At 44.0% G+C, this 21,862-nt stretch overlaps 2 protein-coding genes across 5 annotated transcripts in view; one reads left to right on the top strand and one right to left on the bottom strand.

Annotated features, from left to right (window-relative positions):
* The window catches only part of AMPD2 (adenosine monophosphate deaminase 2), a 49,621-nt gene extending 47,557 nt beyond the window's left edge, over nucleotides 1-2,064 (bottom strand). The window contains exon 1 of the mRNA XM_081194161.1: nucleotides 1,296-2,064. Within this exon, the coding sequence (XP_081050287.1) occupies nucleotides 1,296-1,305 (10 nt within the window). The 5' untranslated portion in view covers nucleotides 1,306-2,064. The remainder of the gene's footprint in view (nucleotides 1-1,295) is intronic.
* GNAT2 (G protein subunit alpha transducin 2) overlaps nucleotides 52-21,862 on the top strand; it is a 31,054-nt gene continuing 9,243 nt past the window's right edge. Inside the window, exons 1-2 of one of the 4 annotated variants that reach the window (XM_081194220.1) lie at nucleotides 9,313-9,341; nucleotides 12,728-12,949. In XM_081194220.1, coding sequence (XP_081050346.1) covers nucleotides 12,832-12,949 — 118 coding nt within the window. In that variant the 5' untranslated portion in view covers nucleotides 9,313-9,341; nucleotides 12,728-12,831. Of the gene's footprint in view, nucleotides 1,239-9,293; nucleotides 9,342-12,593; nucleotides 12,950-21,862 lie in introns of those variants that run through there. The other 3 variants (XM_081194222.1, XM_081194221.1, XM_081194219.1) reach the window with 3 other exon arrangements.

Here is a 21,862-nt window from a genome sequence, read left to right as displayed (position 1 = left end):
AGACACTACCGGGCTTGCTGGTCCCAGGGGCAAAAGCAATTGCGGCATTCTTCCTGGGTTTCGAAGAAAACGCCAAAGGGTTAAATGAAATGTAAAGTCGGCAACACAATCGGGTTAAACCGAGGCGACTGGATCCCACAAGACCACAGAAATGTATTGAAAGATACTGATGGAAATCAACGGATTTGACATGCAAGTGTCTCTCGAGCTAGCTTGTGCACTATAATAGGCTCTCGGGTCCTCTCCCTCCGCAACAGGCAACCAGCCAGACCCCTTTTCCAGGAGTTCGCTTCTACCGGAAGCTGTCTGCCTCAAGACCAGCCTCGACCACGCCGTCGGCCCAAGCAAACGGCGGTGGCAGGGCAGGGAGCGCAGACAGCCCCCCTTCGCATTTAAACACAGGCCAACTTGGCACAATGGACCAGATTCCGAAACGCTTGGCTCCTCCCCCTCCGAGGCCTGCCGGGCTCCGCGGCTCCTGCGAAGATGCTGAGCGCCGCCCTCCGCACCGAGCTCGGCGGGCGGAGGCGGCGCTTGCTGCAGCCGAGGCGCGGCATCCTCGGCAGAGCTCCCCGGCCCTGATCCGCTGCGAGCATGGAAGCGGCATGCGAGGAGCGCCAATCGCAGCCGGTTTCCCTGCCCGGGGGGGTGGGGTGGGCGAGTTTGCATAACCAGCCCGTTGCGCAAGTGCCACTTAGGGGGTCGGCGGGGGAAACTTGGCTCGAGGGGACATCTTGCATTTTTATGTGGAGCCCAGCAGCTAACCTGGCTGCACGCGAGAGAGGCCGGCTTGGGGGGAGGGAAGGGAAGTCGGTTACAGGAGACAAATGGCGGCGGAGCAGCCCTTGCACTTGAAGCGAGTTTCCGGGTAACTATGATTATTCCCCCGCGAGCGCAACGGACGGTAGCCGTCGCCTTCACCCCAAACTCTGGCCAAGCGACCCTGCTTCAAGGCGCCTTTAAACGTCTGTCCTTGCGCAAGAGATCTGCTAGGAAAGACTTCGGCTCGCTACATCCGCTTTTTACACACACACACACACAAAACTTTCCAGCTCTTTCGCCTGGAACCGGCTCCGCCCTGGAGATCTGAACCTCCTCCCACACCCAGCCGCCCGCGTTACTGGGCTGGGTAACTGGTGGGGCACGGGCGCCCCCCGGAGCTCCTCTGGCTCCGGCCGCCTTCACCCTCCGCTCCCGCTTTCTTTCAGGCATGGCCCGATGAAGTTTCGGGCTGCGCGGTAAGGAAGGAGGAGGGTCTGCGGGGCAGCAGTTCGCGGACCCGAGGTGCTTCCTACCTGAAGCCATCGCGGCCCCTGCGGAGGCGTCGGGCGGCAGGTACCGGGAAACGGAGGGGGGAATCTCCTTTTGCCGAGCCGCCGCCGCCCCGCAGCTGGAGAGGAAGCCGGCCCCTGGGAGCGGGGGCGTTTCACGAGCACTTCCTGGCCCAAAGTCCCACCCCGGAGCAAGTGCTCTGCTTCTTTCTGAGAGGTTCGCCCGAGGAACTACTTTGGCCCGGCTGAGGGCTTCAGGGCGGCCGAGTGCTGGCGGGGAAAGTGCTGCTGTCACTGGCCCCGAGGAGAAGCAGCCGCATTATATAAGAGCAGAAGTGAAGATGCTACACCCACTGGGCATGCCGGCATTGCAAAATCAAATCGTGGCGCACAGGTAGGGCGGCCCAAGCCCCGCCCCGTGGCCGGCGGCGGCGCCGAACAAAGGAGTTTCATCCGGCTTGTGGAAGTGCCGCCATCTCGCGGCGGTGTAACTAGAAGTCAGCCGCATGTCAAGAAAGGGCGCGAAATGTGCCACATCCCCCCCCCAACACCCACGCACAAAGAATCCTGGGAACTGTAGTTTCTCCCTCAAAGCGCTACATCTCCCACCCACCCTTGGCCAACTACAGTTCCCGGAGTTCTTTGGGGGAAGGGCTGTTCTTTCAAGGTGTTATGTACTGAAGTTCTCACCCTGGGCCAGCAGGGGGTTACTGTAGATAGTTTTCACTCAGGTCCATATATGCAAATAAGGGTTTGAAAGTGATGTTCAGTGATTGGATAGTTACAGAAAATGGTTACTGTTGTGTTCTAGTGGAGCTCTATATAAGCAGGCTGGCTGAACCCTTCAGTTCAGTTCTGTTCTGGCCTGTGAATAAACATATTTGAAGAATCGCTGTGTTGTCTGACATGTTCACCCACAACTTAACACAATGCATGGTGTGTGCTTCTTGAAACTGACCTCTTGAACGAAGGAATTGAGAAGGGAAACTGCGACCAGAAAGCGCCGAATTGCAGTTCTTTGAGAGGTTCTGCGATAACAACTGTGACTTGAGTCAGGATAAAGTTCAGTCACGTGCACACATGCTTTATTTATTCATTAGCTCATCCAGTGCCAGGATGTCTGATTTATCATCAACAACGGTTTACCCAATCGCCAGTGTTAGATTCCCTTCTGTACTTGCCGCATTTCATTTTCGTCTGACCTCGCAGTTCAGAATCCCTTCACCATTTGTATATATAACCTGTGACTCTGGGTAACACTTCACACATCTGATGAGGTGGCTTCTGAGCTAATGCCAGAATAAGTTCGTTGATCTTTTAAAGTGCCACTAGACTCTGTTGTTTTTGCTGCAACAAACCGCTGTCCCTCCGGAAAGTGAAGTGTGCAGTCCTCCCCGGCAGGGCTTCTCAACAGCAAAGTTTCCTGGCATTTTAAAAAAAGTGGAGTTAGTGTTGCGATAAATTACGTGTTGGTGCCCTTCCCTTTTAGTCATAGGGACATCATTCATCTTGAATAACAGCTCCTTTTCATTCTGAATTAATCCAGAACAACAAGTCTTGCTTAACATATCACCTGGATTACTGTCCTCTTGCCCCAGAGTACCGAATGAAAGATGGGAGTGGGGAGGGATTTAGAGGACGTGTACAACCCCAAACAAAGGCAGAATCAAGCTGCAATCATAATCATACTTAGAAATAAATCCCCTGTATTTAGACAATAATTAATATTTATTCAATGATATCAAGGACAATAAAGATTCCATGGGAGAGTGACCAAGTAATGAAATCACAGATACAGCTTTGGCATTAAAATGTAATAAACACAATAGCATCTGGTTTCATTTAAAAATGTTTTGCACTTTTAGTTTTCATAAAACTTGCATGTTTACTCATGTGGGCATTTTCTTTCTTTCATAGGGGAAAAAAGAATTTGTATCTTTGTTTCCTAATAATCCTTGGCCTCATAACCCAGTGTTCTCCACATCTTGTGCAGGCATTCACACAGCATGTGAATTGCTCTGCAGCGCTCCCTAAATCATGCATGTCACAGTGAATATTATCAAAAGTTATACTGTACAACATACAATCTGGAGTTTAAGGATAGTAGTCAACGTAAGTTTTATGCAGAGTAGATATATTGAAATGAATAATTTTGTTCATGAATTTCAGTGGATCTACTGTCCCTCAGATACTCGGAGTAAAATTTGGTTGAATGCCACTCTAATATATTTGTCCTACATACATACATAATTTATTTGTATGCCACCTTTCCACAGTTCAAACCGTGTTCAAGGCGGCTTACAACATGAAAAAAATGCATGACTACAACATAAGTTGTCATAAACAATAACACATTTTTAAAAATACACAACCAAACTGAACAATTTCCACATATGATGTGCCCCTCGTCAGCTGACTTTCTGCAGACCTCATTTTTTGTAAGCCCTAGAAAAACTTGTAACACAGCATACCACAGTCTCATGAGTCATGAAATAAAAGTTTCTATTTTCATTCTGAAATAACATTTTCTACATTTCTCGAATTGCATAATGGCTCACCTTAGGTGTTTTCCATTATGCCTGCTTTTTTGTGCTATTTTTAATCATCCAGCCTCAGAAAGAGTCCTACAGAGCTTCCTGACTATTTTATAATCTTTTGATTGGTCCTAAGCAAGTTAATGTGTCCTACTTCCCTATTTTTTTTAACTCTCTAATGGACCAACATAGCTGCAAACATAAATAAACCAGTTTGCTTTGAAGGTTATTTTTCAGTTTAAAAGGCCAGAAAAATGTCATCTGAAAGGATATTTCCCATGCAGGTTTACACATGGTGAGGTACCTCTGGCCTGCGGGTCAGACTTGGCCCATTAAGGATCCCCATTTGGCCCCATACATGCCCTTTTCCTGAAACCACACCTACCTGTTCTACACCTGATGTCAAACGCAACATTCAGTGAGGGGAAGGCAGAGATTCCACTGTGGAAAGCACAAAACCTGGGCAGTATCTCTACCCCCTACCACCTTCACAACCAAGGGCCAACTTTAACAGGTTTGTGGGGCAACCCACCTGTCAGAGTTGGCCTGCTGAGTTGGGATAGATAAATATCTGCCCCATCAGACCAAAAAGTTTTCCTACCTCTGTAGTATACAAAAACTGCTGTGCGTGGCTTAACCACTCTTGTCCCATATACATGTGTGAACTAGGACCTATATATTTTGGCACTAATCTGGAAATCTACCATTGGAATTCAGCACCATGCTAAGGCAGCTGTTCTGTCAGCCCAAGCATTTATGTTTGCCAGATAGAATGAGCTCCCCCCCCCCTTCTTGTCATTTTGGAGGTTCTCCTGACCCAAGCAGGTTTGGAGAGGGCACGGGTGGGGGGTGGAGAGGAAGAAGGAGTCCCATTATACTAGCAGGAGTTGTTATGCTGGCTTCTGCTAGTGCTGGCTTCTGCTAGTGTTGAATCGAACCCAATATATTTATATATAAACCTGTGTTTCAATATTTAGATGCCAGGCAGAAATATTCCTCTTCTCCCAGGTCTTTGGCTAATTAAACAATCCATGGCCTTTTAAAGTGTGGGAAATTGTTTTTGCTTGTTATGTATTTTTATGTTGTGAATCTCCCTGTGATCCTCGGATGAAGGGTGGTACAGAAATTTAATAAATTAAAATAAATCTATAAAATGAATGGTACCCTCTAACTCCTACAACCAGCACTGGTTCTCACTAGATGTTTCCAGTTGTTATTATTGTGCTTTATCGCACCCTCCTCCTTATGTACTTAAGAACACCAGGACTCATAGTCCTCAAGAGAGCATGTCAGATAGGAGAAGCACAAATCTTTCTGTTTTTCAAGCTACAGGTGAACTTAAAAGGCACTAGCACACTTTCTCTGTTCTAGCAAAGATCCTATTGTTCAGAATGTTGTTCTCAACACTGGTTCTGATTGGCTCCAGCAAATCTTATCAGATCTGGACAGTAAGGTACAAAGCTAAAGGAAAATTAATTTAGCATCAGTTTCATGGTCAGGAAGTTGCAAAATATCTGCTGGGTTGCATCACAGGTGCAGCCAGTTCTGCTTGCCTTCAAATGAGAGGGGGAGGATTAACCCTGTCCTGGTCAGCAAACCAGACCAGCCAAGAGCTCAAATCCTTCTTTGGTGGGTTGCCACCTTTTTGTGTTTTCATTTATTTCAATATAAATTCAAAATATTACCAGTCATATATTTTCAATATGCTCACGTTCTCAATTTCATGCCCAGGGCAAGACATTTCTGTCAAGTAGCTTTTAAGTGCTGTACATCACATTTTACATCCACAAAGATAACATCAGTTCTTAAAAAGGTAAAGGTAAAGGGACCCCTGAGGTGTTTATTAATTTTGTCCAGTTAAAATTCCCTCAACCTATATTGCCGTTATAATGATTTTTATATTTTCAAAATAATTTGTCTCAAAACCTCCTTGATTCTACCACCTTTTTTAAATCCAGAAAATTAACTTTGCTAGTTTGATCTACAGCTACTTCCAATATCCTCCCTTCTTTCATTGCTGGGGCTTCTGCCTTTCAAAAGTTCTGTGCAATTAAAACTTGGGCTGCTATTAAGAAAGAAGATATTTGTTCATTTCCTGCTTCTGCATCTTTCACCTTTATGCACCCTACCTTTCATTGGAAAATGAGGAATGCAGACTCATCCCTGCAGATAGCTAGCAATTCCTAGGTTTTCTTGCATAAGGTTAACCACCAGTCGGGGCTAGAGGGTATTTGCTTGAAACATCTACCTAGGAAGACATGATTAACTGGAGCATTGCATTTGTAGAGTGATAAAATCTTACAACGCACTCATGGACCTAGGCTTATGTGCCGTGTCTTGTAATCAATTATGTAATCAATCAAATGGTGTGCATGTGTCTTGTAATTGCTAAGTATTTTATTCAAGTTGGCACCCCTGGGCAGAGCTGCCATATGAAGACGCAGGAAGGGACACTGTGTGGCTGCGTGTTTGCATGGAAGCACAGGGACTGGAAAATAATCCTCTAGAAAAGGATGCTTTGGAGAGGGATGGAGGAAAGGATTCCCAATCTCCTTAAAGAGGGTAGGTGGAGATGAAGAGAACTGTTGTTTTGGAATGGGTTGGTTCCTTACTGTTGAGGTTCATGAAAGACCTTGCCTGAAGTATATTTGTGGATGTAAAATGTGATGTACAGTCCCCTTAGTGGTTTGTCTCCTCATGACTGGAAAGTTTATATTGAGCAATAATGTTGTGGAAGATCCCTCTCCCTCTGTGTGTATGTATATAAACATCTGCAGCAAATGTGGTGAGGTTGCTATGTAGCTCCTAGGCAAAGGTACAAGGGAGACTAGGTATGCCTCTGCTCGAGTTCCCAGCCCAAAGGAGGAGTAATTTAGAAAACAAAGAGAATAAAATAAAATGTAATCGCTCCTCCCACAAACTTCTTAAACTCAGGAAACATTTGTAAAGGATAAGGTACAAAATTGTTGAATAAGTTGGCAATCCAGTGCACATCACATTGGAGTAGGTCAGAGGCAGTTTTAGGGTAGCCTGACCAGTCTGGCCATGCTGGCCACAGGGGCCAATGCAACCGTTATGTAGAATGGAGTACGAAGAGGGGGGGGGGGTACCCAATGTTAGTGTTGCACAGGGCACTGTTGACATTTGAGAGCCCAAAGTCCGCCACTGAGTAAGTCCAACTGAATTCAGCAGATCTTAAGGAAAGACTCTTTATCATTATATGGTGTGGAACCCTTTTGACCGAATCTTGGTTTTGTTTTGTTTTTAATTAATATTTTATTAAGTTTTATCAGTGAAAAAATTCAAAAAGAATACAAAAACAGAAAAATACAAAGTCAAAATACAAACATACAAACATTAAGCACAAAAAAGAAGAAAAAAGAAAAACACATAAAGAAAAAAGCAAAACTCCCTTTTTTTAACTCCTCTTTAGTTAACTTATTTTCCTGACTTCCTCACGCCTCCCTTTTTTGTATCCCTTTTTAAAAGTTGGTTCAGCAAATTCATAACCAGTTTATCTATTATCAATCCCATCTTGCATTTTACCTTATTGCTAGAACCCCTTCAATTCATTTCAACGTCATCAACATTCAAAAATTTTACAATGTTTCTGTAAATAAGTTTTAAATTTCCTCCAATCTTCTTCCACCGACTCTTCTCCCTGGTCTCGGATTCTGCCAGTCATTTCCGCCATTTCCATATAGTCCATTAATTGCATTTGCCATTCTTCCAGAGTGGGTATTGACCGAATCTTGACAATTAAGATACAGAAATGCATTTGCAGATGCAAATATTACTATTCACAGCATCATCTTCTGAGACACCCGGCACGCAGCGGTCTTCCCTCCAATTAGTGAGGTTCCATTTTTAGGTATCAGGGCAAATAGCCAATGAAAGAGGTCTCTCCCATCAACTTGAGCTACGACCTGGCTGATAAACATTTCAAGGACAATTTGAGTTCTGCACCACCTAAAAGAAGAAGATATGCATCCTTTAAAAAAAGAAGACCCCAATCTGTATAATATTTGCATATGGTAATGTTTAAGGATATGTGCAAATTTAAAAATAATTACTATAATTTAAATAAAAATACAATACTTCTTGTCGTAATGGGGAAGACATCCTGTCGTAATGGGGAAGACACCACGTCTGATGACCAGGAGATGCTAACTGTTGATGGGCAACTTCTGCTCTCCCTTTTCATTCCTTCTCTTTAAACCAGACTTGGGACACCTTCAAATAGAGGGCTGTCCTCTTGACTGCCCTTCAAAATAGAGGACTGTTGGTACAGACTTTGAAGGTGACCTTTAAACTACAACTAATCCAGAATGCAGCAGCTAGACTAGTGACTGGGAGTGGCTGCCGAGACTACATAACACCAGTCCTGAAAGACCTACATTGGCTCCCAGTACATTTCCAGGCACAATTCAAAGTGCTGGTGCTGAACTTTAAAGCAGTAAACGGCCTCCACCCAGTATACCTGAAGGAGTGTCTCCACCCCTATCGTTCAGCCCGGACACTGAGGTCCAGCTCTGAGGGCCTTCTGGCAGGTCTGTCACTGCGAGATGTGAGGGTACAGGGAAGAAGGCAGAGGGCCTTCTCAGTGGTGGTGCCCACCCTGTGGAACGCCCTCCCATCAGATGTCAAGGAAATAAAGAACTATCTGACTTTTAGAAGATATATGAAGGCAACCCTGTTTAGGGAAGCTGTTTTAATGTTTGATGTTTTATCACATCATCATTATTATTATTATTATTATTATTATTATTATTATTACAGTGGTACCTCAGGTTACATACGCTTCAGGTTACATACGCGTCAGGTTACAGACTCCACTAACCCAGAAATAGTGCTTCAAGTTAAGAACTTTGCTTCAGGATGAGAACAGAAATCGTGCTCTGGCGGTGCGGCGGCAGCAGGAGGTCCCATTAGCTAAAGTGGTGCTTCAGGTTAAGAACAGTTTCAGGTTAAGAACAGACCTCCGGAACGAATTAAGTACTTAACCTGAGGTAACACTGTACTCTGCTGGGAGCCATGCAGAGTGGCTGGAGAAACCCAGCCAGATGGGCGGGGTATAAATAAATTATTATTATTATTATTATTATTATTATTATTATTATTATTATTATTATTATTATTATTATTATTATTCACAGTTAAGATATTTATTAATTTTAATTTTTCATCCACATATTTAGGAGGCTTCACAACCACACAACTCCACTCTATTGCTCCATTTGCCTTCGTGTGTTTACTGCTACTAGTTATTTTCTCCTCACCTATTTCAGTCTCCGCCCCTCACAGAAATCACAGGAGGCTAAGCAAGGTCCATAAATTAAGACAAACAAATTTCAGTGTCAGGATTAGAAACCTGTTTCAGGCAATTGCTTTGTGAAATCACTTTAATCCTTGGACCGAGAACGGGGTATTTTTAGAACGCCGGCTCCGAGCAAAGGGAATTCCACATGCTCACCAACATGTGGCTGTTCTCAAGGCTTGGTGACAGACTGACTCTACAGTAAAACCAGGGGAGCAGGTAATATAACAATAACTGAATGGCGACTGGAATATACAGGAGCTATAATGAAACTGTAGAATCCCAGATGGGATACACATCATATTACTATCTTTTTCCTGATTCAGAAAGGAAGATCTGTGTGTTGCTGAAGCAACACAATATGCCTTTAGATACAGGTGGGCACCCATCTGTTTTGGACTATAACTCCCATCAGTCCCGGGCAGCATGCTCTGCGATTTGCAGCCAAAAACATATGAAGGGCACCAGGTTGGGGAAGCCTGGCTTAATGTGGAAGAAATCCCTCACTTTTTCCAATATAGTAATCCTAAAGCTTATGGCTCATGTGGCTCCATTCCCTAGCCTCTCTGATCTATCTTATAAACATGCCCTTCTTCCTATAACTACTTAAGATTAAAAGCAAACGTTTTATTATCTATCTACAGTATCTTAGAAAATTATTTGTTGTGCACCTCTTAAGATAGTGTAACCAGATTTTGCATGATTATTCCTGAACTGAGATCAAGGAACAGGCTTTTGTCTGTGTTTGGACAACGACGACGACAACAACAACAAAATTTATACCCCGGATACAAATGGATGGTGTTTTGAATCGAGATGGCAGCATGAACCTTTCAAAACTGTGTGGGTTTTAAGTACTGATTTCAAAACTGCAATGACCTTTTGGTTTCTTAGAATTCCTGAGTAATGCTGGGTATGAGGCTGCTAGTATTCAGTTATACTGTACTAGTCAATTGGCACCATATACTCAGACTCCATTAACACAAAGGTTCTATGAAATAAGTGGACATCAGCTGTGCATTTGTAAGTGCTCAGCCAAATCACCTTCCAGGGCATGCATCCAATTAATTGAAAATAAGATTCAATGACTGACAGACAGAACGACAGACAGACAATGTGTTCAGTGAGAATGAGGCTTCCTGACATAGGACAGAATGTCCCTATTTTCATCTAAGAAATGTTAGGAGGGTATGTAACAGAAGGGGGGGTGGAGTATAGGGCTGTGGGGATAGCGGCTGGAGAGAACACCTGTCAGTGGGGTTATCAGACTGGGAGCATTAAGAAGGCCTCCTCCAACAGGCATCGGCCCAGCACACACAGAGAGAGTGCGCACAGAGATCTCCTGATCCTTCTAGAACTGCAAACCTCCCAAGATGTAGGAGTTTGCTGCAGGAGGGGGGGAGGATTTTGTGAGCAAAGCCAGCAGTTTAAAGAGCTTAAGTAGCAGGATAGAGAGAAGCATGATTAGCGGGTGCAATTCTGCTTGCCAGCACTTAAGGATTAAACTCACTCGTTCCCCACCTCAGTGAATTATCTTATTCCTCAGAAGAGCCAGGGCTGCACAGAGGAAAAAGGAAAGAGAGGAGTGCATTTTGTTCTTCATTTATCCCAGCCCTAATGCCCAGAAACACAACTGTGCACAAGGGATACACTCCACCCCATTTCAATGGCTGATGGTTGCTTCTAGGACTGAGACGTGTGTTCGTTTCCTTTCCTCTATGCAAACAGAAAAGCAAACAAAACCCAGAAGCTCACCATCTTCCCCTAATATGCTGAGCAGCACATCTATTTTGGCCTTTGTGCCACTGTGTGTGGGGGTGGGTCACCTCACATTTTCACAAGCTCTGATGATGGCAAAGCCAGGCCTATGGGGCAGTTCATGTGAAAAGCACCAAAGCATTCCTTGAAGATGTTGTTGCATAGGCATGGTCCTCCTGCTATTCCCAGCCTATTGGGAGGGAGGAAGCTCTGCCACCTTTCCCTTGGTGAGCGAGAGAAGACTGGTGTCAGAATTCTGTACTCTTCCTGACTGTGTGGGGGAGAAGAGCAGTAAAGGAACAGAAATAGCTGCATCTAATTACACATGCATTTCAGCGATGCCATCTCCATGGTCAATCCCTAGGCGGCACCTGTTGGGGATAAATGTTATTAAGTTTACTGGGTTGCAGCTGCCAAAATGAGACTAGCTTGTACATTTGGGCCTCAACAAATTCTTAAGCCACCTTCCCCATCAGATTGGGTCCAAACTATTGGTAAAAGATCCATCTGGAGTGTGTGGGTGCTTTGTTTACTACTTTTTAAATTTCTGGTTAGTTTTAAGCTGTTAAATTAGGTTACTTTGTTTGTATTATTTATACAAACTTGTGTGGATTGATTTTTTGGTAATTATTTATTAGTGTTATATTTCAAATTTTGTGTGTGTGTGAGAGAGAGGGGGGGGATGGCTATATTTGTTCACCCAATACGTTATGAACCACTTTGGGCACAATTTTGTGAGAAAATGGCATACAAATAAACTGATGGTGATGATCAGCTCTGAGCATTTGGAATATAAATTGAATGAATAATAACTATTAGTTTATTAATTAATCCCCCAACAGGCCTCCAAGGGGAGGAGCTGACTATGAGGCCTCCTTTGGGAATGTGGAATCCTTGCCTAGTACGTAGGTAGAGAGAGCTGTTAGCATCCAATCCTAAGAGTAGCCCTTTTCGATCAGAACAAAGGCCCATCGAAAGCCAGCATTCTGCTTCGCACAGTGGCCAACCAGATGTGAAAAGGAAGCTCAGAAGCAGTCAGAGTGGAATAGCTCACTCCTACTTGTGTTCCTTGGCAGCTGCTATTGAGAAACATGCACCTCCAGTACTGAAAGTAGAATACAGAGCTATCATGACCCACAGCCATTGATAGCCTTATTTTCCATGTCATATCCCATTGAAGTTGGTGGTCATCCTTACACCTTGGGGGGGGGACTCCATAGTTTTAATGATGTCCTTTTATCTGTCCTGAATCTCCCCACATTCAACTTAATTGGATGGCCTCAGGTTCCAATATTATAAGAGAAGGAGGAATGCTCATCCACATCAATTTTCTCTGTACCATGTACCACTTTAGGCACCTCTATCCTTCCTGTCGCCTGCTCCTCACTCACCTATTTTTCAAAACTAAAAATCCCCAAACGCCGTAGCCTCTTCTCACTGGGGGAGCTGCTATGTTACATCTTCGTGTTGCATAAGCATCTTCCCCTATACCACACGGCGCCACAGCTTGGGTTCAATGTTCTGCTTGGCCAGTCATTAATCTTTGCCATCTTGGGCTTTTATAATTGGATTTCCCAGGTCACATGGCGAGATAAAAAGCCCTCAAATCCACCGTAACAAAATTGGGTTACCCACGAAGACTTAGCAGGGAGTGGGGGGAGGGGAAAAGAGCACAGAGCAAGGTGAAGAACTCTGATGCTACCTTCTTAGCAGTCTTGGACCAGCTGCCTTGCCGCCTGCAGCTGCGGAGCTAAGGCAGCTCCGTGGAATAACTTCTTCATCACCCTGGAGGATTCCGCGTAAGATACTTTTATTTTGGTCTTTTTCGTCTCCTCCACCCGGAAAAGGGTGAATCAACCAATCTGAAGAGCTGGAACAAACCGAAGAGCTAGAGGGGCTTCAGGAACCAGCGGAGGAGGAGGAGGAAGGAGAGGAAGAAGGAGACGGTGAGATGGGGAGTGGAGCAAGTGCAGAGGATAAGGAACTTGCCAAGAGGTCCAAAGAACTGGAAAAGAAGCTACAGGAGGATGCAGATAAAGAGGCAAAGACAGTCAAGCTGCTACTGCTCGGTAGGTGTGCTGTAATGAGATCTTGTAGGGGGTGGGCTGCAAGGGGAACACACCACTGGCAAGCAAAATGAGAAGGCAGCTCTCTCCAGGGCTTCCTATACTATCACACGTTTCCGAATGAAGAATTCCAAAGGGAAAACATAGCTATTCTGTACCAACAGCTGTGGATGGGAGAGGAAAGTGTTTCATCTCAGTAGTGTGCTGGTGGCAAAAATAATAAAAATGGGAAAGTGCCTTTCAGTTCTGATTTAACCATGACGCACATGGAATGAAGGCAGCCACCCTCTGGTATGCCATTTTCCAAATTAGGCTTTTCCCAGACGATGACAAAAACTATGGTGGACGTTGCTGCCAAGCAACAGATCACTACTGCCCAAATAGCCAAGGACCGTGAAATATGGCAGAGAAATAGCTTGTTTCAGCACACACCGAGAAACAGAATTCAAAAAATAAAAATAGAAAGTATGTTTTCCTAAGTAGCACCAGATGGTTCCTCATTAGCTTGATGACCTCCTAAGTCGGCTGATCAGCCGGAACTCAAGATTTCTCAGCCCATTGGCTAGAACAAGATGTCACAAACACCCCTCTCCAGCAAAGCAGTCTCAGGCACCACAGTTGTCAAAAGAGATTAAGTGCTTCCAAGGAGAGTCAATGGCTGGAGGAGCACAAGGAAAGCTATGGCCCATGTTATTTTTGAATGTGCAAAACCATGTCTCTTGCATTCAATCTCCCTTCACAAGAAGAGGTGGCAAATTGATCTGTCAGCCTTTTCACGGCCTTTTGGAAAAGAAGAGGAATGGAGCCTGACAGAGGTCCCTATCCTCTCAAAGGTGGATATATAAACACCCTATCTAAAGGACATTAGGTATTCTCAATTGGCTCTGCCAAAATAATACACCCTGAACTTGCCCTTTAAGCCATCCTAACCTTATTTTCATCACCAGCCCATAAGGACAGTTGTGAGGCTCGAGAGATGAGGTTATAATGTGATAGTTATTTTCAGTCAAGTTTTCTTTGAATGAACAGCAAAGGCTTTTCAGAACCTTGGGTCTGTGGTGCTGAAGGAAAGGCATTGGTGTCAATCCAGGTTTGCTTTCTTATAGGACTTAGAAATGAATTCATGTTACAAAATTCAGCCTTTACTTGATAATAGCTATAGAAATTGAAAGCATTCTGTCTGTTTATATTGATGTTGACTTAGGTATTATCCTTTTGCTGAAAGAGTATTGATTGATTCCAGGTATTATCCTTTTGCTGAAAGGGTATTGATTGATTCCAGGTATTATCCTTTTGCTGAAAGAGTATTGATTGATTCCAGGTACCCTTTGTGCTTTGGGGTTGGTGTTCAGACCAGCAATGGAGGTTTGTCCCTATGTGGTTTCAGTGTCTATCCCCTGAACCTCCTGTCACTAAACATGAAAGGAGACTGGCAGAAGGCCAGCATCAAAATAGATTGACTTTCATTCTAGACAGCTTTACTGAGAGGCAAGAGTGGGTCCTCTCCCCCCCCCCCAAGTTGTAATTCCATGCAATGCTGAACATTCCCACTTGATATCTTCAGACACCTTCAGTGATGCTTCATGTGCCCCTCAAAGCTGGTTATTGTCATAGACTGGCTCCTGACAATTATTTACTTTTGGTGCGTGAGGTGGAGGGGAGACAAGTATGGGAGTATAAAATTATGCATTGTGCAGAGAAAATGGATAGAGGAAAGGTTTTTCACCTTCTCTCATAATACGAGAGTGACACTGAATGTCAAGAGATACAGAACAGATAGAAGGAAGTATTTTGCACACCACATAAACTGCAGTATTTGCTAGCACAAGATGTGGTGATAGCCACCAACCTGGACAGCTTTGGAAGAGAATTAGAGAAGTTCATGAAAGATAAGGCAATCAATGGTTGCTCATCAATATGGCTGCATACTACCTACAGGATCAAAAGCAGCAGGCCATCTGAATAGCAATTGCTAGGGAGCCACAGCAGAACTGGAATATTACCCTCACCTTCTTCTGTCGGCTTACAATAGGCATCCGGTTGGCTGCTGTGAGAAGCAGGATGCCGAACTCAGTTAGCTCTTTGGTATGATCCATCAGGGCTCTTATGTTCTTATCCGTGGTTTTTGTGGCTGATGACTTTCCAAGTATAACAAGGATGTGCAGTGCTCCTAGGAGTGTACATCTTCCCAAGCTCCTGATTGCTGCACATATAAACTCATCTGAATGATGCCCTAACCTGTGTGGCTCATAGCTGTGAGCTGTTTCCATAACCCAGGGATGGGGAATCTGTGGGCTACCAGATGTTGCTCTCTGCCATGAACTAATCTAGAATGTGAATTAGTGGGAAGAAAGTGACTAATGGAGATTTTACAGGAGGTGGCACAAAAGAAGTTTGAGACAAGAAACCGCATGGTTAAAGAAAGTAGCTGGACATCTTGTAAAGTTGTGCGAGCTCAGTGAATTTTTGGAGTCCCGTAGTGGGTGACCGTAGGTGCAGTTGAGATGCAGAAACGAACAGCAGTGCACAGTTTATTACTGGGCAAAGGAAAGGGAACACCTTGTGCCAGCTCATTCAATAGTGGTCTGAAAAGCACAGGCTTCTCCAGACACAAAAGCCTAGAGGATATAGGAACACAGATGTCACACCCAGGCCAGAAAGCCTGTTCACCCACCCAGCCCCTGAGAATTCAAAGATCAAGATAAAAGCACCTCTGGCATTCTACATGCAGCAGGAAAAGATGTTGCCACTCCCGCCTTTTAGCTCAGCCAAGTCAAAGTTTGAGAAATTAGAAACCGCTGCTATTAGGAGCAATGGGTTGCATGGAAACTCCTCCTGCATGGGAAAGAAGCAGGATCCCATGTGCTTGCTCCAACAAAATGGCTTCTTGCAATAAACCTTCCACAGGAAGAAAAAAGAAGAAGAGCATAGATCAAATAGCTGAAGTAGCATATATCAAATGTGCAGATAGCCTGTGCTTGCCTGCCACTGTGCAACATGGGTTCCTTCAGGTGACAGCAGGGAGGTTAGGATCAGGGTGATTAAGTCCTAATTCTAAGCAGCTTCCTGTTTTGGAATAAGCAGCTTAAGGTGATGAGATGAGGAAACATACTGTGGCTGCTGAAGAAGACTGAAGGGCAAGCGAAGAAGATAACTGTTGAGAAATAGAGCTGGGTGGGGAACCTCAGGCCCTTTATCTGGCCCTTGGAATTCCCATCAGACCCATACCTCCTTTCCAGCCTTTCTCTGCACCCTTCCTTGTGCTTTTGACTAGCTGGAATGTGTCCCTGAAGTATGATAGTACTCAACTGCCAGGATGGAGGTGGAGGTGTGTATGCGTAGCAACCTCTTGACTACTGTTCAAGCATCTGATCTGTTGCTCCACCCACTTTGGCCTCTGGCTCCACCCACCACTAAGTGCTGCCCATAAGGCAATGCTGCCCTCAGGCTGAAAAAGCTTCCTGAAATATACTCAGAGTACATAACACTTCCCTACTCCTGAAAAAGTGAGCACCTAAAGAACACACACTTCTAAGCCAGCACATCTAAAACGCAAATATCTACTGATGTGAGGTAAAATATGAATCAGTCCCAGTGGAAGTTACTATTATGAATCTACTTTGCAGCGGTGAGAAGGCCTCTGTAACTAAGCAAATTTTAAAACATAATTGGGACTATATTGTTGCCTTTTTAAAAATAGCCCACATTGGCTCCAGGTTGTCTCAACTTAGGGCTGTTGGCCGTCACTAGAATTGGAATACCTGTAGGTGGAGGTATGGTTTGATACAAACGTGGAGAGGGGCATTTATAGTGTAATCCTATGCAGAAGTAAATCCTATTGATTTCAATGGGGTTTATTCACAGAAAAGGAGGTATAGGAATGTGGTTCACAAGTGTGCCCTGCTTAGCAAAACCCAGGTACTTCCCTTAAATGAAAAAGTTGTCTAGACAACTATCTTGAAGGACTGATTTTTTGTGTTTAGTTCTAGTACAGAAGGGTGAGGAACCTTCCAGAAGTTGTTGGGATTCAACTCCAATACACAGTCTTATTTGGCCCTAGGGGTAGTAATGTACATGGGGTATTTCCAGCTGACAATAAATTCATGCAGTAACGCTAGCTCCCATGCAACATCAGCTCCCATGTAACAGAAGTGATGGTGCCTTGCCCAGAGGGCAATGGTAGCTGATCCTCATTAGGACTGGTAGGGTGGAATGCAGATGTGCCAACAGTAGGTGGAGCCAGAACCAATGACAGGCAGAGCCACGGCCTGATTGGTTGCACTGAACAAGACAGGCAAGTAGGGGCTGGCTTCTGGGGCAGACTGAGGTGGAGGTGCTATTCCCCATTCGCCCTATTAGACCAGCCTCCATTGCTGAAGGGGGATATCTGTACTCTGGTTTGCTGACCGGGGTTAGCCTAATTGGCACATCAGTAAAGTGCTGAACCTGCAAATAAAATATAAAAGTAGGGGTGCCAGTTGAGGAGCGGCAGTGGAGATGGTGTCCCTCCCTGATTCCAGGCCACATATTCCGTGGGAGCACCCCCATCTACAAGTTTACTGGGCAGCTTTTTTTGGAACTAGATCCAGGAGCAAACCTTGGAACCATGCTGTGAACTGCTCCTACGCACCTGCCAGGGGTGACATTCAGCATAGGCCTGGCCTACCTAGTAATTTCAAATGCTGGTCTTAGTTTACCTAGTCATTGTTGGCTTCAGTATTTAACCTACTTGTGTTGGGTTAACAGACAGCAATAGAAATGTTTAGGAGAGAGAGAGACAGAAAGAGATACTGAGATGGCCTCATCTCTTGACCTGGGTGCTTAAGGCTGAATGCCAGCCTGTGAGGAACCACAATTTGTCTGTGGCCTCATATCATCTGTAGGCAGTCTACCTTCTCCTTGAGTTAGATATAATTCCACAACTACTCAATTTTGGAATCTGAAATGGCACCCTAGGATGGAGTTGTGTTTCTTATTACTAGTGATTTCACAAGCAGAATCCAAGAGCTGCCATGACAATCATACAATCAAATTATTGAGTGCATTTAGCATGCTAGCTTTCTCTGTGTGTGTGTGAGAGAGAGAGGGGGGCGGGGGAGATGGACAAAAAGAGAGATATCAGTGAGAAATAACCAAGAATAGCCAGGTGAGGATAAGAAAGAATCTTCCTGCCAGGCCACTTTGCCATCTAAAGAATAGGAACAGTGTACACTGCAAGCACCAAGACCACAAATCCTTATTAGACTGAAGTTTTGTCTCCTAAACAGTTCATGCACAATACTGGGAGGAAACCTGAGGCATTTCAGAAATGAAAAATCAAAATATTAAAGTAGCCAGCCAAAATAAGGATCAAAATCCAACCTCCACTGGATCAAAGAGCTTCTATGAATGGTTGCAATTGGGGGGGGGGGACAATGGCTAAAATGTTTTGATTTGAAAGGCAGTTAAATTGAACTTTTAATCTACTCCTTGATGATACCTGATGGGTGCTTATTTTTATATTTTTCATTACAAATATTGTGTATGTGCTTTTAAAATTCTATTTTCCCTCTCTGATTATTTGCGGGGGGTTATTGGGTTGTTCTTGTTTTTATTCTGATTATGCATTTTGTGTTTTTATATTGTGGTTTTATCCTGTGAACTGCCCTGAGGCCTGTGGGTATGGGCGGTATATAAATATAATCAATATAATAATAATAATAATAATAATAATAATAATAATAATAATAAGTGGATACAGAAGGATCTGCTATATGAAAGAGGCTGTGTCGCTAAGCCCAGCATGGGGAGGCCCAGCAGAATGATTTGGCCTCTATCCAAATCCATTCCCTTGGTAACTTCCTTAGTAATTACTTTGCCTCTTTATTCTTAATGCATGTCGTAGGAACACTCCCAGCATTTCCTCTTTTGCTTTCTTGCATGACATCCTGGAAATGGCACAATCCTTTTGCAAGGAATGCTGCATTACCAAAGGCTTTCTACTTATAGAGACTGACGTAGTTGCACGGGGTGGGGGGGTGGGGGTGGGGGTGGGGGTGGGGACCAGATTCCTCCAACTGTCTGCCCTGTTCCTTTAACATGCATCCCCTGAGAGGCTCGCATAATGCTTTCTGTTCCAGCAATAACTGAAACATATTTAACACTTTATTAGCAAGGCTGTGTCTTCTTCCGTGCAAGATCTCTTCAAAAAATCAACACCAGCATCTTTGGTAGATACTCCAAGAAGCACACAATGCTGCTCAGATCCGAACTATTTTAGATTTTTAAAGTTTTTGTTGTTGTTTTTAAGAAAAAAAATGTTTACCCCAGCATAACTGCAGCAAGACACAAGTAGACAGGGCATCTTCTCTCTCTAAAACAAAACAAAAGCCTCAAGATAAACATGGAAAGTGTCTGAAGTATCTGTGTCCAAGAGTATATTCCCTAGTGGAAGATTTGCAACAAACATCCCATGTCATTGGCGCCCCTTTTCATGCCAATAGGTCTCTCTAAAGATGTCCTTGTATAGCCAGAGAGTGTAAAGTGCATTTCTTTCGATTTCCATATTGAATGCAACAAAAACAATTTATCAATAAAATTATCTCTTTCGGAATGGCATCTCTAAGTTCCAGTTGTTTGGTGGATTTCTCCATGAGAGTTGCCACCCAGACCTGCACAGCCACATTTCCAAAGAGATGTACTCTAAAGTCTGATGGGAAATTTTCTTGCACTTATTTCAAGCTCTAAAAAAAACCCCATACAAATAATGAACTGCTCCCACTCTCTTTTCTCATCAATGAAATAGACACGACTGGTCAGACTGCCAAACAACAGCAGCTCTTTCATTGGCCTATGAAGGAAAAAAGCAGGCATTTTCTAGTTAGCAGTTGGAGCAGTGATTTTGTGCTTAGCAGTTTGCATCAAGAGGCTTTACACATTACATTTTCAGCAGGGACACGTTACATGTTCCCGGTAACTCCTTGCTCTTCTAATCTGTTGTAATTACAGTGGTACCTCGGGTTAAGTACTTATTTCGTTCCGGAGGTCCGTTCTTAACCTGAAACTGTTCTTAACCTGAAGCACCACTTTAGCTAATGGGGCCTCCTGCTGCTGCCGCACCACCAGAGCACGATTTCTGTTCTCATCCTGAAGCAAAGTTCTTAACCCAAGGTAATATTTCTGGGTTAGCAGAGTCTGTAACCTGAAACATATGTAACCCGAGGTACCACTGTAGTGTATACACCATTTTAGAGAGAGAGAAATGTAGCTTCTTCAAGTGTTAGTTTCAACTCATATATGGTACAGATCTGTAACATTTAACTGCAAAAACAGAAAGGCTGCTGAGGGGCGGGTTCCATTTTATAATAGTTTCACATATTTTTGTTTCAACTCCCTGCAAATAAAAAGACTAGGAAATTAGTCTGAGGGATTCAAAGCTAATCTGTTCCTTACTGTGCTAGTTTTCAGTTAGCAGGGATTGTGTGGGTGTTTTTAACACAGGAGAACATTAAATCATTGAATCCCCACCTATAATCTGAAGCAACAAAACCGTTTCTACCTTAGAACATTAGACTGTAACTACGGAAGAGAATGGAGGGGGTCAGGGATTGAAGAAAAACTGAAACAGGTATATTCTTATTCCTTAGCAAATATTCTAAAATATATTGAAGTTTAGGAGGGAGAGAAAAATGTGAGCTAACTTGTCCTCTGTTCATAGTCCCTACCTGTGGAATCTTAATTGAGAGCATGTTGAAACTCTGCAAAGGAATTCTATGGAAGATAGTATTTTAAACTTTGTTGTGCTACGCTGTAATGCTAGGAAGGAAAGACGGGGAGGGAGGAGAGGGGGAATGGAAGCAAGACTAACACCATATCTTCTGAAACCGTTTGCCACATCATTCTCCTGCATGTGTGGATTAGGCCCAATCAATAAAGTAGTCTTTCAGAATAATTTCATAGGGAGAGAAAAAATATTACTGGTACATATTAATGGTTGATGTAGAAATAATATATGAAGGAGTCAGGTCCAACAGCAACAGGCTTTACTGCAGTTATAAATAAAGTTGTAGACAGGTCTTCAACTTGAATTAGGAATGCTTCAGTATTCAGGGTGGGATGTCTTTTAATAGGCCAGGGCTCCTCTTTGGGATGTATCTCAAGACACATCAAACAATGCACACACCACCCTGCTTATATTACTAAGGAAGCCTTTGCTCTCCCAGATATCTGGGACTGGACTTCAACACTGGGTTGAACCTCAGTTACTGCACAAAGAATGGGGTGTGTGGTATTGCCAAGATGCAGGGCAATAATGAGCAACAACACCTCCTGCAGCATGTCTCAAGCTCTTTGGGCTGTCGAGTTTGCTAGCCTATGCTCCTGTTCCCCACGATGTATAATTTCCTCCCCCCCCCAAACCATCATGCCCACCTTACATCCCATCCATCGCTTTCAAAATGTCAAGTTAAAAATCTGAATTAGGTGCACAAAATTGCAAAACACCACCTTTCAGAAAGCCAGCTGGATATAAGCACAAATGAAGCGTGCCAATTTGACCTATCTAATGTCACCTGCAGTTTCTAAAGCTCCTGTATACTGCCATATCATTTACTCTAGGTGTTGCTTAAGAAGACGTGTGCAGCTATCTTGCTCAAGCAACTAACTGTCCACGTGAATAGTCCATCCATATGTGCATCAGAGGAGGAGGTGGTATCACTGATGTTCCTCCACAAACACGAAGCCACATGTCCCCTCTGATCTTATGTCACCCATATGAATAGGCCACGGGCATTTATTTGCGTAAGCCTGCTGACCTAACGTCTGAACTGGGGAACTTGGCAATGGAAAGACATTCCAGTAAGAAAATATAAAATAGTTAAGTGCCAAGACAAAACGACCCCTGTCTTTTAGCAAAGTGATCTGCATGTGTATCTTTTC

Source organism: Podarcis bocagei, assembly GCF_964188305.1.
Source record: "Podarcis bocagei genome assembly, chromosome: 5".
Classification (NCBI taxonomy): Eukaryota; Metazoa; Chordata; class Lepidosauria; order Squamata; family Lacertidae; genus Podarcis; species Podarcis bocagei.
This window is presented reverse-complemented; position numbering and strand designations above follow the sequence as displayed.